The following is a 16320-nucleotide window of genomic DNA, read 5'->3' as shown; positions in this document are numbered from 1 at the left end:
GGAAGCTTTCCCATGTCTCTCAACCATCCTGTACCTGCATTTGGTCCAAGCACAAGAAAGGTTTTTCCCTGTGACAACTTTCCACACTTCCTTCCCTCAGCCTGACACAGAGCTGTTCTGCAGTTGCTGTAATAGCATTTTTCATAATTAATTTGTCATTTATGAAACCAATTATAGAGGTGTGATGGGAATAATTGCTGCCACGTGGTATTTGCCAGTGTTCACTGAGTTTTTATGAGATATTGCTAAGAAGTCAGAATGGTTCTGTGTACCTATAACGTGCATCCTGCAATAGGCTTTCCAAAAGCATAAAGCAATAAAGGACTAAAAATAAGGAGCCAACAGCATAGGATAACCATAAATCTATGAAAACATCAGTTAGCTATAAAAAAATCAGCCAGAATTCCTTGACAAATATCTGAGTATTAGAAAAGAGAGAGGCATGTCCATTGTTGGCCTGTGTTGTGGCAGCACGTTGTTGTGCTGCGAGGGATGTGACCAGGACGAGGTGGGTGGGATGAATTTGTCTYGGGTGACTGTAAGCCAGTGCACTAGATCTCAACAGAGATCTCCCTAATTCAGAGCCACCCAACAGAAATTACATGTTTTGTGTTAATAAACAAATGGTCACAAACACTTAGAGGAAGGGTTAAGATTCCTCAGACTGTCAAGCATCTCCCTTTGGCAAATTAGGGCTTGCAACCACACATGGAAACCAGGTACTCCCTTCCACGGTGACACCCACTGTCTCAGGTATAAATGCAGAGGAGGCTSGCTGGAAGTTGGGGCTATGATTCCAGAACAACTGTAAGGCCAGCTTTGAGTTTTCACCTGAGTTATTTGCTGTTGCCACTATGAGCTGTGGCTCTAAGCAGCCCCTGAAAAGCTGCCTGCGAGGGAGCAGTGGTGGAGGAGGTGGAGGAGGTGGAGGGGGTGGAGGGGGTGGAGGAAGCAGCTCGCATTCCTCAACCTCCTCGAGGACAATCACTTCCAGGACAAGTGGAAGGTTTTCTGGCAGCAGTTGTGGTGGAGGAAGCTCCCGGAGCTGCTATGGAGCGGGGGGTGGTGGTTATGGCAGTAGCTATGGAGGAGGAATGAGCAGCAGCAGCTGGGCTGGGAGAATGGGTGGTGGGTGCTATGGAGGAGGAATGGGGCACAGCAGCATGGGAACGGGCTTYAGGCCAGCGGGGAGCGGGTTTGGGGGGTGTTATGGAGGAGGTTTTGGTGGAGGTGGTGCTGGGTTCAGCGGTGGCAGCTTTGGCAGCGGTGGATTTTATGGAGGGAATGTGGGAATTCTCTCCAACGACGAGAAGCTGACCATGCAGAGCCTCAATGAACGCCTGGCTGCCTACATGGAGACAGTCAGGAATTTGGAAAAGGAAAATGCTCAGCTTGAGCAGTTAATCAGGGAGTGGTACCAGAAGCAAGGTCCTATGGGCCCAAAGGACTACAGCCACTATTATGGACARATTGAAGAACTCCAAAAACAGGTASGATGCTCTTTGCCAGASAAGTTTRAGCAMTGACAGACTGAGAGGTTCACAGGGAATGTTTTCCTAACGTTTTGTTTCTCTTCTAGATCGTGGCTGCAGCTGTGGAAACCCACAAGGTACTTTTGGACCTGGATAATACAAAGATGACTGCAGAAGACTTCAGAATAAAGTAAATATATATTTYTCTTTTCCAGGCACTGACTTCCTTCCTCCTGCTTTCCTGAACTTAGTTTCATAGATTCATTCTATAAACAAATATCAATCCACAGGGATTTGGCTTCCTCCTGCTTCCATGGTAGCACAACCGAAATAAGTTGTGAAACTTCAGAATTTTCAATATTTGTAGAATGATCTTTGAAGGAAATGATGCCTATGACTGTGGAGCCAGAGCTTACAGAAAGCTTTATTTTTAAGAAAATGGGGATTTTCTGTTGCTGAAAGTCAGGTGAACCAGATAGATGGAACCTGAACAAAGTTGCAGTAAGAGGAAATGATGACAGGAGACCACAGAACACATTTTAATATTAAACTTTGATATTAATATTAAACTTTAAATTTACTTTGAAGAATCATAACTTTATGTTATTAAGTAATATGAATAATTAAATGTTAAGAACTGGCTGATAATTTCCTAACTCTGCTGGCTGAGAGACACTGCATGCTCCAAGTACAGACACAAAAGCAGACACTGATACTGGAACAGGGGCACTTTTCCATAAATGGTGTCAGCAGGAGAAGGACTGAGGTTCCAGGAGCAGGGCTGACCTGTCTGCACTGTCCCTGCACAGGTACGAGATGGAGAGCGGGCTCCGGCAGAACGTGGAGAGCGACCTCAACGGCCTGCGACCCTTTTTGGATAACCTGACCCTGACCAAGTCTGACCTGGAAATGCAGTTTGAGTCTCTCAAGGAGGAGATCATCGACCTCAAGAAGAACCAYGAGGAGGTAAGAGCCAGCTCCTTGAAATGMACACTGGAGATGTGGGCAGGTGGCATCCTCTGCTCAAAACCCTGACCAAGGAGTAGGGCCAGGTTGTTCCAGGGTGCTCCTGAGCTCAGCCCCCTCAAAAAGCAATGACTGGAAAGCCAAGGCCAAATAATTACAACACAATCMCCTCAAATTATATATTTATGTGTTGTTGAAAGGCTCCATTTGTGTTCATTGTCCTTGGGCCTGGGTTTTCTCTGCAGGAAATGAAACAGCTGCAATCCCAGTCCAGCGGGGAGGTGGATGTGAAGATGCACGCTGCTCCAGGAGAGGATCTGCTGAAAAAACTGAATGAGATGAGGCAGGAATAYGAAGCCATTATTCAGAAAAACCGTGCAGAGGTTGAAAAGTGGTACGAAAGCAAGGTAAGTGGTGACAGCTCTTCGTAAGAACTTTCTGTAGAGGAATGGCAAAACATCCATTGCTTTTAGGAAGTAACGGCAGAGTCCCTTTGGTTAAAATGAAGTAAATCAAAATGGACTTGAATTTTTCTGACAGAGCCACACARGCAAATTTAACAGCCCCATTTTACCGGTGGCCCTTCTGCAAAATGTTGTGTTCCAGTCAGTCCCATGATAAACTGCCATGTTGGCACTGTAAGTAAAACTCAGAAACCCCAATTCTCTACATTAATTTTTCAGATGGAGGAAGTGAGTCAACAAGTCCACTCAAGTAACCAAGAAATGGAATCAAGCACCCAACAGATCTCTGTGCTGAGACGTGAATTTCAGAGCCTGGAAATCGAGCTRCAGTCGCAGATCAGTCAGGTAGGTAACAACTGCTCCTGATTGTCTGACATGCAAAGAACTCAGGAGCTGCTGGAATGACAGGAGGTCAGCTGTGACAGTCAAGGAGGATCCTTGAAGCATCTGACATTGTGGGATTTTTCTCATGTTGGCATAAGAACGATCCAATTCTGCCACATTTTCATAAACACTGCATTTTTTCCCTCCCTTTGCAGATAGGCTCCCTGCAATCCAACCTGGAAGACACRGAACGTCGCTACAACATGCAGCTGCAGCAGATCCAGGCCATGATCGTGCCCTTGGAGGAGGAGCTGGCCAGCATCCGCTGTGAGATGGAGAGCCAGAACGAGGAGTACAAGATGCTGCTGGGCATCAAGACCCGCCTGGAGCAGGAGATCCAACAGTACCGGGCACTGCTGCASGAGGGCCAGCAGGGCATTAGGTACAGACATCAATTAATTAACTTTCCATTGATGTAATCAGCAGCAATATTTATATTAGGAACTGGTGCAAGAGATTAATCATCAATGTATTTACTATGAGCACAAGGATTCACATGGAATCTAAATCTTAGCTGTACTTTTACAAAAGTATTTAGAATTKTAATTTGCCATTTCTTCCTGTAAGTACCATCAGGAAGTGCCATTATTTGGGAAAATGAAAGGTGAGAAGGAAATAACACACCCCTTCCTCCTTACAGCACTTCACAGGGAGGAGCTGGTGGTGGATCTTCAGGAGGAGGAGGAGGAGGAGGAGGAGGAGGTCATGGAGGAGGCAGTGGAGGAAGAAGCTGTTGGTCCTCAGGTGGAGGAAGCAGTGGAGGAAAATCAGGAGGATCCTATGGAAGATCTTCCTCTTCTGAAAGTGGAGGAGGGAGTGGAGGAACAACAGGAGGTGGAACCAGTGGTAAAGCTGCAGGTGGAGGAGGTGGCAGTGGTGGAGGAGGAGGGGGTAAATCCTGCCTCTCCCGCTCTTCGTCTTCCCAGTCCCAGCCCAGCGACTCTGGTGAAAGCCAAGGTAAAAATGGAACAAAAAAATTGCATCCTGCCATTCATGATTTTCTCTGAATAGCAGGAAAAGATATAGCAACTTCCCTCCTGGAAATAATTTTGCTATTTTTTTCCCAGTCTTGTTTTAAGGCCATTCTGACATTTGTTCTTATACAGTGACAAATTAACATGAGCAGCATGAAGGATGGCACGAAGGGTTGTGTCAGAGGATGTGGAAAAGAGGAAATGGAGGGGGCAAAAGGAAAGTGGTGCCAAATCCAAAGCGTGCAGGGAACTAGGGAAGTCAGAGGTTAGAAATGTGACTGGCATTAAGCAGGTTTGGTTAAAGCAGGGTARAATAGTTGGAGCATTCCAGATATTTAAAATATTGCCTGCAAAATACTGAAGTAGCAAAAGATGGGGAGTGACCAAAAGGTCTGATCCGTATCTGATTTCCTGGCTGTGATTCCAGGAAGTGCTGAAAACACGAAGCTCTGCCTGGAAGATAACAAAACATTGGAGAGAGGAGCAACCATGGAGGAAGTGTCTAAAGCCATAAAACAATTGAGAATGGGTAAGGCTCCAGGTCCTGGCAGCACCTCAGACAAAAGCCTGAAAATGGTGAAAATGAGCAGGAAGACATAATTTTTAGAAAGGTTCCATCCCACTTTTGATTTTTTTTTTTATGAAAAGATGGAAAATGGTCCTGCTCTGAGGTTTCAATTGATTTTTTTTTATAATCACCAGGCTCAGCCAGGCTCTGCCCCAAACAGTTTCCATCACAGACTGACAGTCAGTCGTGACATGAGAGTTGGCTCTCACCCAAAGGCCTGAAGCCATCAGTAGGACAGTAGGAACACTGCACAGACACTCCTGATGCTGAAACCAAGGCAGTGAGTTTAGGATTTTGTGCCATAAGGAAGATTATTTGGCAAATTTGGTGTAGACGAGCTTTAGTTTTTAAAAAAWTGATACAGAAGTTTTGCAAACTCCTCCATAAAAATTTATTCCTCTGATCAAACATCCCCTCTGACCTGCAACACTTCAACATATATTCATGCTTGGTAGGCAAGATTCAAACATATTATGTGCCATCTATAACTTATAGAAAATTGCTGTAAATATTCATACACACATGAGATTTTAAGTTCATCTGTATTTGGTCTGTACTGCTGCAGCCACTCTAAATTTAAAGTGATTTGCACTCCCATGGTTGAGAACAGAAGCAGATCTATGTAGTTAATTGCTAAAGCTGCACACTCGCTGCTCAAACTCAGGTCTGACACTGTCTGGAACTTTCCAGAAGGCTGGGAACAACCCTGGTGCATCAAGAACTGCACAGGTGATGGAGCAACACAAAATTAAAAATGCTGAATTCTTCAAAGAAATTCTTGCTTTCCTTTCCACAGGGAGCTTTAGGAAGGTTGAGGAGTGATCRACAAGACCAGATCTTCCACTGCAGGACCCTCCCAGCGAGGCCTTTGGACCAAGCAAGACTCTACTGAGCACGGCTGAACACGAGCAGGAGTGAACACTTGTCCAACTTACTCAACTGCTCACTCCAGGGGCTCAACAGAGCTCTCTGGATGTCCTGTCTGCTTTTTCCATCTGTCTTTCTGTTCCAAATCACAGTTACCTGAGTTAATCTCTACCGYGATTGGTGTTCCTGTGGAATAAATGGTAATAAATCTTTGCTTCTCTCTGATGCAACCAGATAACTGTGTCTGGCCCAAGTTCCTTTAGCAGAGATTTTTGTTTGAATTGGTTACAAATATTAAGTCCAATCAGTGGAATACACAGTGATGTGTCAGATTACCCATAAACTCGGAGTTAGCAGTGACATAATCAMCATTTAAAACTCACTGGGCAAAACTTTACAGTCTGCACTGCCAGGAGCAATACTCTGCTGCCCCTGTGATGGGAAAACTCACAGTCAAAATCCTTCTGCTACTGACTTCTATCAGCGACAAGAGGGTGGGTTTGAGGAACTGACTGTTATCTAGAAAACATCTTTAAAATATGAGCTCTACTGGGAATTTCACTTGAAAATAATCCAGAGGGTTTCTCACATGACACGTGCTCACATCCTTCTTCCTGTGCACTTCTACTCGCCTGCTAAAGCCCGAAAAGAACTATCACTCTTTCTCTCTGAGTTTTACAATCACAAGGTTTGTTTTTTCCCTGTGAGGAAGGCATCACCCATGGGAGARAGTTGGGAAACACAGAACGAGTGGGAGACCGTGGGAACGGGAATCCTGAACACCTGAGTTCTGAGTTCTGAGGCAGATCTGTGCTGGTGATTCACACTGTTGCCTTATGCCAGGCTCTCAGCCATGGATTAGCATTGGAAAATGAAAAAAATATCTCATTTTTCTTCCTGACCAGTCCCTCTGGGGGCTAGAGGAACCAGCTCACCTGCAGGAAGGACTCCAAGCACAAGCTGATACACCTGGCCTGATACCACAGCAATGGTGGTGATGTTTGCCAGGATACCCCCAACCCCTTCTGCTGTAAAATCACTTTCATTTTTAACCCCTTGCAGCATCACATCACACTTGTCKCTGTTTTTATACTTTCTCCAATTGCTTTGCTTGTTTTCCATCTCTGGCAGGTGGTGACAGCTCTTTCTCAGACCTGTCTGTTCAGGGTACTCAACCAGCATCCSAAATTAAGGAATAGTTCCAATCCAGGACTGCTYCTCACACCTCCCCYAGGAGCCTTCCAGGTTAACCTCAAMAATGTTCCTGCTCYRTGCCTGCTTCCTGGCTGTCCCAGGGTGATTTACAGGCCTGTAATTCCCAGGATTTACCTGGCCTCTGACCTCCCAGGGACATTCAGGAGGCTGTTGGGGTGGTTGGATATGATTTACTTGGAAGAGCAGCCTGTCCATGCTGGAAATCACTGCTCTGTGCCACTGTGACAGMTCTGAGCATTTCTGACACCTCTTGCTTCTGTCCTTCTTTCCAAAAATACAGCTCACTTTTAGTATTTTACTGCTGGTAATCTAATTCTCAGGCATCTCTGCATTTAACCTTGCAGAAGAAATTCCCCTGAAACGRTCCCTGGGGGAGCAAAGCAGAAACTGGAATTTGGAGTGTGGGAAGGGCATTGAGACAGTTCAGGGGCTGGGAACCCAGCACTGAGCACAGACATGCACGAGGATGGATCGTGTTGCAATACTCAGTGCTGCTGATTTAAATGCTTATTTTGATATGTTATAATAATTAACAATACTACTACTGCTACTTTTGCTGCTCACGTTGATTGTATTGTCTTCTTCCTTACCTACAATCTGTGGTTTTCTTAACAAGGTGTTTTTATAATTGAATTGTTTTAAATTGAATTGAATTTTTTTTATAATGTTCATGCATTTAATGAGTCTGCATCTACAATGTAAATTAGCTTCATAATAAGGTTTATTGCATGTTATGGTATGTGACAAAATAAATACAAAACATCAATAAACTAACAAAACCCTCTACCTGATCATGGCATTAGTGTTCATTACAGACAAAACCCAGAATAAATTGAGATGGTTTCTTACCAGACCCAGGAAGGAAATGCCRATTTAAGGATACTTTTTATATTTGGCATTGCAAAATCTGCACCTGGATTGTCACTGGCATTTGCTTACTGAGAAAACAGGTTTATATGGAAGAACAGAACTAGAAAACCCAAACCATTGCAAAGCAGAGCAAGAAATACAAATATTGTAGTGTCAAAGCTCAGGGCTGGCTCAAAGTGGGGCAGCAGCGATACTGAGRAGCGAGGAGAACTTTGCACTTTTTATTTGCATGCATTTCATTCATCATTAATCTGCATAATAAGCTTTAATTTTACGAGTACAAAGTGTTGCAACTTGGATACTTATCTGGTGTTCCTATTAGTGCTCTGAGCAGRTAATTGTGGTACGTGTTGGAACAAGACCTTCAGAGCAACCTTAGGCAAAAACCCAATGTGCACACACTCCTGCGTGTTTGGCTTCAGAGCTCCCAAGCAATCCATGTGTCCATTTGAAGGCACAGATGTAATTTCCAAATTGCCTATGTCTTTGTTGTGCTGATGTCTCTTTTGTTGAGCACTGTCAGCCCTGTTAATTGCCAAATGCTACCCAGGCCACCTTCATGGACTGCAGAATGAGTACAGCATAGTACATCGTCTGTGCTGTTTTGGTACCAACAAAAATAATTATTCCAATCTAATTGCCTTCACCTTGTAGGAGACTGGGGAAAAGACAGTGGGACCACTCTGATTGTGGCTCAGAAAGTGCTGGAAATGCTGACAGGAGGGAATTGGCAGCCTGAAAAGTGTCCCCAGCTACGGGGCACACACACCCTGACCCACAGCTCTCACAGGCACTTGGCAAAGCCCATATGTGCATTTTTAGGATCTGAGGAACAGCTATTCTTCCTGTCAGCCTCCTCCCATGGAAGGTCTGGGTTATCCCGCACAAAAGATTGTGCTGGGAGAGTCCTGGAGGTTTTAAATTTCACAGGCAAGCCCAYTGCTGCCTTAGGAGTCCTTGTTTGCTTTGCTGGGTCTAACCTAAATCTCTTCAGAAATGGCTGAGATTTCACTAGAAATTCACAAATTTCACTTCTGAGCTGAAGCAGGAATGTGGAGTGAGCAGCAGCTCCGAGGTGAAAACAGACCCTCTCTTCTCACAAAAATTTCTGGTAGKAATGATGGGAAGAGATCATTAAATAGATGAAAAGAATAAACTCTAGCAGTTGCCTGAGGCATCAGAATGACTTTGAATTAAGGGGAAGTGTTTCAATTTTTCAGCTCACAGGCACAGAAGTGAGAACACATTTTCTCCAGGTCTGTTTGGAAYGCAGCAGCTCCAGTCTGTTGGAAAAGTCTCCCAGTTTTGCAGCACGGGCTGCTCSCAAGGTTTGTCATCACCCCCGTGAYTGGGAGTCACTTCTTTGATACGGATCATGGAGACATAATTAAAAGGGAAACAATAACAGAGTGAGAGTGAAGGAACATCAGCTGGGCTGAACTGTGGCATGTGCTGTGCTGGAGCAAAAGCCACGCATGGAATCAGAACATTCCGGCACTCTGCAGCTTGGGCAGTGCTGGTGGCTGCAGCAATAAAGGTCCTTACCCTACTCCMATTGGGAAACAGCAATGTTTATAAGGTATGGATGCTGTATCAACACAGAAATATTAATGATTCAGCTGTGCATTACATAGGGGAAAGAGATGAGGTCCTAAAACCGATGGTTCCTTTTTTAGTTAATTCAATAAGTTCATATCATCCATATAATACATTAGAGAAATGCATCAGAGAACAAGAATCTTCAAAGATTCTTTTAATGAGCTCAGAAATGAAAAATTCATCCTGTCTACAGAACAGACCTGCTCTGGTTTATAAGTATTTGCACAGTCAAGTATTTAATAGTCAAAACATTAAAATCAGCCATGAGAGTATTCAGTGTGTACAACTTTACAGAAGATGATGTACTCATATTTCACCTGTAGTTTTCAGGCACTTCAGTGTCTTGCTCCGAAGAAACACACAGTGACCGTGACAGAAACCAAACATCCCAAGGGCAGCTCTCAGCTGCAGCAGAACATGGGAATATGGCCCAGCCTCATGGCCAGCWGGGTTTCTATAAAACCACCAATGTGGAACTATTAACAAAAATTAAATAACCACAATGCTAAAGACAAAACAGGAACATCCTATGAGCATGTGACTTTAAAGTTACCTCAAATCTAAAAGTAAAATCTGTGATTTATGATCCTCCTTTATATATGAAGAGTGGTAACAATACAAAGCTAAAATGAAATGTCGAGGTCAGTGAAAGTTCTCACTCTTTGTGGTTTGAATCTTTCTTTTCTTTCATTGTTTTTATTTTTTAAAGTATTTTCAAAGCCGGCATTAAGACTTACCCTTATCAGGAGAACTCTCCAGTGTGGACAAATCTCTTCTGCGAATAGTTATATATGAAAAAAGACACTAATAAATAAAATAGGAAACAATGGGGGTTCTCAGAAGATAAAGAAATAGATTAGGAGACCCTTATGGCAATTTTTTTACTCTTTATTTAATCATTACAGGGAATTTTCTGATCACTATCATTAACAAACCCACAAATCTTCTAGCTCAGCTATGAAAAGCATCTCTRAGGAATACCCCTGGAATCACTGATGGGAATTTGAACATGATAAYCAGTTTTACTCACCGCAGCAGAACTTGTGACAAAGATCCCCACTGAACAAAGTGAAATTACCCAGACCTAGAAGCAAAATAGCACAAAAAAAAAAAAGGCTTTTCCTATAGCAAATTGCATCTTTCTGCACCAATAACAGACTGTGCTAAAGCCCAGAAACTGTTTATGCTGCTGAGATGTCACTACCAGCCTCCAGCTGAGAATCAGGAGAAATTATTCCATCACCAAACTGTTGGGAATCTTTCATCATCTTCCAACCATTGAGAGATCAAATAGCAAGATAAAATCGGGAGGTTTTGAAAGCGATTGCCTAAGCAGCAACAGAGCAGTGCTGGCACAGGCATGGCACAAAGGCCAGGAGAAAGGCTGCGGTCAGGAAATGTTAAATAATCCTGAATTTGCAATCAACATCCCACCAAGGCAGCCTTTGGAAAGCAAGGGCTGTKCTGCATTTCATCTCCAAGAGGTCTTGGCTGGGAGAAGGACAGCAGGCAGAAATGGCAGCTCCTCAGGGCTGCCCTCTGCTCCTGCACATGAGGTTTAGGGGAGATTGCTGCATTTCATAACCATCTCCAGTCATTAAAGGCTCTGTAACCCCACAGAGAGAAGGGCAGGAGATGAAGACATTTCAGAGAGAACWGAACTGTCACTGGGAATCTGTGCACATTCTTCCACACAAACCACAACAGTTTGGGTCCATCTACAGCAAGACACAAATGCTGGTGTTTTGCTGCTATTTGCACATCTGCTTTCAGATATTCAGCTCTGKCATCCAACCTGCCCAGTGAGGATGGAAACCCTTCCACCCAGGGCCAACTTCTGGGGATCAGGGCGACACTGAAGTGTGGGGTCATTTCATCTGTGGTCTCAGCAGTCTGATTTCTACTGATCTGTGTAAAAAGCATTTCACCTTTTCTCTCAGGATGCTATTTTAATCTCAAGGATCTTTGCTTTAAGAACAGTAGATATAATTATTTTATCACCTACAATATTTGACACATTAACAATAGAGAGAGTGAGCTGCTTTATATTAAATGATAAAAAGTCTTCCCACACACTAGTTTTTAAATCATTGTCTGCAATAAAACAACTTCTAATTAGGACACAATTGACTTCATAATACAATTAAAGCATCCTTGATCTTCCTTCTATTTTAGATCAACAGTGCTTTGGTGAAAAAAGTCCAAMATTATTTCTCTCTTTGAATTCTAGGACTTGGCTGGCTGTGTGCTGCTCTAGTGCTTTCTTCACAAAGGMAGGATTTTGATTTTTAAATAAGAATCCTTCTGCATTGCTTGAAATAGCTTGTTCTATAAAATAAGATGTTCTCTAAGTGCTGGCAGGGATACAYGAGTTGGACAATTTTTACAGACAAGTCACACAATCCTATTAATAAAACTCTTGCACTATCACGTATGGTGAGAAATGAACATAAGCTGTGTAGAAAATCTGAAATGCACAAAACTAGACAGAGCAAAAGTGAATAAACAACAGTCTTTAGCAAGAGCAGCTACAAAACCTTAGCCAAGAAAGTACCTTTTCCAGAAAACACTCAATGAGAAGAATGTCACCCAAAAGAAGTGAGATGTTSAACCTTAACCAAGCCTCAGAAGACCAGCCGTGGGTTGGATTGCCTGAGATAGCTGCACAAAAATACTGTTCAGCAAATTATTCTTGGCACAAACAAAAAGTTTGGTAAATGCCCTGGGAGAAGGAAACACCCTGATGGTGACACCCAGTGTCAAATGTATAAATAGAGAGAGCAGGGGATGAAAATTCACAGTCCTGAAGCTTATCAGGCTGTGCAGCTAAATTTGGGGTTGCGCTTTGAATCTTGCCTGCTGTCACCATGAGCTGTGGCACCAAATCTTCGAGCAGTACCATGAGAATTAGCAGTGGAGGTGGTGGTGGTGGTGGTGGAAGATGCAGTGGTGGAGGTGGTGGAGGGGGTAGGTCTGGTGGATACTCCTCCATGTCCTCACGAAGATACACCTCCTCTGGAGGCAGCGGGGGCTTTTCTGGGAGAAGCTTTGGTGGAGGAGGCTCCAGGAGCAGCTATGGAGGGGGCTTTAGCAGCGGCAGCTGCGGGAGGATTAGCCGCAGTAGCTACGGTGGGAGAATGAGTGGTGGTAGTTACGGAGGAGGAATGAGCTGTGGCAGCATGGGAGGAGGATTCGGATCAGGAGGAGGYGGATTTGGGGCAATGGGAGGTGGTTATGGAGGTGGTGGATACGGTGGAGGTGGATTCAGTGGCTTTGGGGGTAGCGGTGGCTTTGGTGGTGGTGGTGGCAGCTATGGTGGGGGCAGTTTTGGAGGGATGGGCTTTGGAGAGGATTCTGGCTTGCTGTCCACAAATGAGAAGTTGACCATGCAGAACCTTAACGATCGCCTGGCTTCGTACATGGATAAAGTGCGACGCTTGGAGGAAGAAAATGCCCAACTTGAGCATCTGATCAGGGAGTGGTACAAAAATCAAGCTCCCTCTCAGAGCAAGGATTACAGCCAATACTACAGGACAATTGAAGAGCTGCAAAACCAGGTATGATGTATTTTGAGTATCTTGGAACAGGTTCTCGTTGGAATGGCACTTCCCTCGTGCAGCATAAGGTCTCCATTCGGGGTGATTTCCCCTCCTGTGCTTATTTGGGGTGATTTCCCCTCCTGTGCTTTAGTCAGGAACCAGAGTGGTATGGGGCCCAGCTTTTGGCACATGAGTATTTGGCACAGAAAGTGTTGTTGGGTGCAGTGGCAGATCAGCACCTGTGCCCCCATCACATGGCCTGTGCTATGCTCTCTTCAATGCTGGGCTGCTGCTCGCTCGTTCTTCGCTCTTGAAGAGCAGATTTAATCCTTGCTTGTGTTTTATTACTATTACTGCCATTTAACTGGGTATTTCTGGGAATACATTGGATAAACCAGCATGTGCAGTTAGTCTCATTCCAGCCCTCAGCCATTTAAGAGTCATGTATCTCTTGCATGAACATGGCTGTTCTCAAAAGTTATGGTAGTTTTTCTTTCCCACTGTTTTTTGTTAGTTGGGTTGGGGGGGTTTGTTTGTTTGTTTTTCTTTTTTGAATATGAGGAGTTTATTTAGTTATTCTTTCCAACAAGGTATTTTTAATGGATATTTGCAAACAAAAATTAACAGTAAAGGCAGTTTCTTTTATCTGGAAGCAATAAACTGATCTCTCTCAGTAGCTCCTGCAGCTCCAGTCAAGCTTGATTTGCCATAAAACCCTCCTGCAAGGTGTTTGTGCATAGGTGTTTCTTCTCTCTCTTGTGAGACTGAAATGACAACTCACTGAATAACACCTGCCCTCTCCCTTTCAGATTGTTGGGGCAAATGTGGACCTTAACAGGATGCTTCTTGACATGGACAAYACCAGAATGACTGTGGATGACTTCAGACTGAAGTGAGTCACTCCCTTCCTGGCTCCATCTACTTTGCCTCCCTTTATCCCCAMAATTTCCCATTGCAAATTAATCCTTGCAGAGGTTGGAGCCTCTGGGCTCTGATGACAGAATGTAGAATTGTTGGGAAAAGCATTCAGACAAGGATTGCTTTAGATTTTTGTATTATTTTTCTCCAGACAAGTTTTTGAAGAGGCACATTTAAGGGATTCCATTCTAAGTTTCTCCATCCATGCACATAGATTTATAAGCACAATCCTCATGGTATAAATCTCACAGAGAGAAACTGTACTGAAATCAAACAAAGCTATTGGAGATGGAAAGAGAATGGGGTCTTTTCTTTTAAGAATTGAACAGAGATGTAAGATGGGAAACTGTACACAACTGAGATACCAATCAAAGAGGTCTGGCAGCACTTTTACTCTTTTTCTTGTCTGTTGTTCAGGTATGAGACCGAATATACTCTCCACCAGAGTGTGGCAAGTGATATCAATGGATTACGCCCACTTTTGGATCAACTGACTCTGTCCAGATCTGACTTGGAGACACAGTTTGAATCCCTGAAAGAGGAACTCATCTTCCTGAAGAAGAACCACGAAGAGGTAAGTTTCTTCACACTTCAATAACTAAAGGGACACAACACTCAAAGAATTTCCCCGTGGATTTTTCCACCAGCAGTAACCAGGTTTTGGTCACTGGTTTTGATCATCCAACTTGACACAACATTTTTGATTTTGARGAGTGTGTAGAGTGCATAGCTGTCCACAGCTGGTGTAATGAGACACCAGGTCAACGCATGAGAACAGGGGGATGAATGGTTTTCAGTACAAACCACAGTTTGTTTGCTGAACTCATGGAAGGAAAACTGGATAGAATATAAGTAGGAGTCAAAAGAAAGCATTTGTACTCTCTGCAATGAGATTTCCCACTGAGAAGAACAGATTCCCACCCAGAGAATAGAATTCCTTATGACCCTTTAGAGGCAGCAGGGGGGTCATTGTGTATACAGTGCTTGGCTGTGAGCGCTGGAGTCTCAGGAATGGCACAATTGTTCCATGGCAAGGGCAGACAAGGCCCTTTTCTGGAGTCATGGGCTGTGTGAGGATYTATGTCCCTTTCCTTCCCTTTATTTGAACTGATGCCATTCCTCCTTACCTTCACCCTTCCAGAACCTCATGGGGCTTTTGTGATTTTTTTTTCAGGAAATGAGAGGACTGCAAGGCCAGTCTGGTGGRGATGTCAGTGTGGAGGTCAATGCTACTCCTGGCATTAACTTAATGGAAAAATTGAATGAAATGAGGTGCGAGTATGAGAGACTCATCGAGAACAACCGGAAGGAGGTGGAAAGCTGGTATGAAACCAAGGTAAAGCACAGGCAAATATATCTTTCACAAAGATATAATTGATATAAAGACCTATTTAAAGCAGATGAAAGGCAACTTACCATGTTATTTGAGGGACAATAACTTTAAATTACTTTAAACAGTTTCCTATAACAGGTGATGTTTCATAAAACATCAGTTTATGAAATAAAGCACATTGAGCTTCTGTGTTTGAGCAGCCAGTGAATTATCAGGGTGTTGTCAGAGTGGCTTGAGGGAAATACACAGTCTGCATCGCATCTTTATTCTTATTAATTGATTTCTTGCTGCTTTTCTGATAACCCCACAATGTTTTCTAATTGTTAAAAATGCCTCAATTTTGCATGTCACTTTTTCAGATGGAAGAAGTTAATCAACAAGTCCACACAAGCGGCCARGAGATCCAATCAAGCAACCAACAGATCTCTGAGCTGAGACGTGAATATCAGAGCCTGGAAATCGAGCTGCAGTCACAGATCAGCATGGTAAGGAAAGGCATTTGCTTTACCTGTGACAGTCTGTGTGAGAAGAAGGGCTACATGCAGCAAGTAATGCATCCAAGGAGAGTGGGATACTAGATTCCTTATCTTCAAAGATATAGTTTTTCTAAAGATTTGTGAAGATCTCCTGCTTTTCTACAAAAGTAAAATCACCACATTCCCATAAACACTGCATTTTGCCCTCCCATTGCAGATAGACTCTCTGCAATCCAACCTGGAAGACACGGAACGTCGCTACAACATGCAGCTGCAGCAGATCCAGGCCATGATCGCGCCCTTGGAGGAGGAGCTGGCCAGCATYCGCTGTGAGATGGAGAGCCAGAACGAGGAGTACAAGATGCTGCTGGGCATCAAGACCCGCCTGGAGCAGGAGATTCAGCAGTACCGGGCACTGCTGCARGAGGGGCAGCAGGACCTTGTGTACGTACTGTGACAGAACACCCAACTGCTCAGTCACGGGCARGGAATTCAAGTTGAGATTTGTAAAACAGATTTTGCACTGAAATGAGGCTGATGCAGCTGTCTTGGCCAATTGCCTCACAGGCGTGAGATAGTCTGTTCAGAATATAGCACGGGACGAAAAATTAATGCAGAAATTCTGAACTACCGATTTGGGGCTGRACAGGGAAACCCATGTAAGACAGCCCGGTT

At 43.9% G+C, this 16320-nt stretch overlaps 2 protein-coding genes across 3 annotated transcripts in view; both read left to right on the top strand.

Annotated features, from left to right (window-relative positions):
- The first annotated feature begins 772 nt into the window (after positions 1-772).
- On the top strand, positions 773-5949 carry LOC130585409 (keratin, type I cytoskeletal 9-like). 2 transcript variants are annotated; one of them, XM_057385888.1, is made up of 9 exons: positions 773-1490; positions 1580-1662; positions 2282-2438; positions 2684-2845; positions 3122-3247; positions 3442-3668; positions 3927-4243; positions 4688-4789; positions 5625-5949. In XM_057385888.1, the coding sequence occupies exons 1-9, from the start codon at positions 855-857 to the stop codon at positions 5648-5650; spliced, it is 1836 nt and encodes a 611-aa protein (XP_057241871.1). In that variant the 5' UTR covers positions 773-854; the 3' UTR covers positions 5651-5949. The 2 variants fall into 2 exon arrangements, with proteins under 2 accessions (XP_057241871.1, XP_057241872.1); XM_057385889.1 differs by lacking the exon at positions 4688-4789.
- Positions 5950-12168: 6219 nt separating this feature from the next.
- LOC130585410 (keratin, type I cytoskeletal 10-like) overlaps positions 12169-16320 on the top strand; it is a 5761-nt gene continuing 1609 nt past the window's right edge. The window contains exons 1-6 of the mRNA XM_057385891.1: positions 12169-12936; positions 13728-13810; positions 14254-14410; positions 15011-15172; positions 15529-15654; positions 15863-16089. Coding sequence (XP_057241874.1) covers positions 12247-12936; positions 13728-13810; positions 14254-14410; positions 15011-15172; positions 15529-15654; positions 15863-16089 — 1445 coding nt within the window. The 5' untranslated portion in view covers positions 12169-12246. The remainder of the gene's footprint in view (positions 12937-13727; positions 13811-14253; positions 14411-15010; positions 15173-15528; positions 15655-15862; positions 16090-16320) is intronic.

This window comes from Malurus melanocephalus, unplaced genomic scaffold (assembly GCF_030028575.1).
Source record: "Malurus melanocephalus ecotype Western Australia unplaced genomic scaffold, MMel_1.1 scaffold_885, whole genome shotgun sequence".
Lineage (NCBI taxonomy): Eukaryota > Metazoa > Chordata > Aves > Passeriformes > Maluridae > Malurus > Malurus melanocephalus.
The sequence above is the reverse complement of the archived record's forward strand: the minus strand, read 5'-3'. Positions and strand labels throughout refer to the sequence as shown.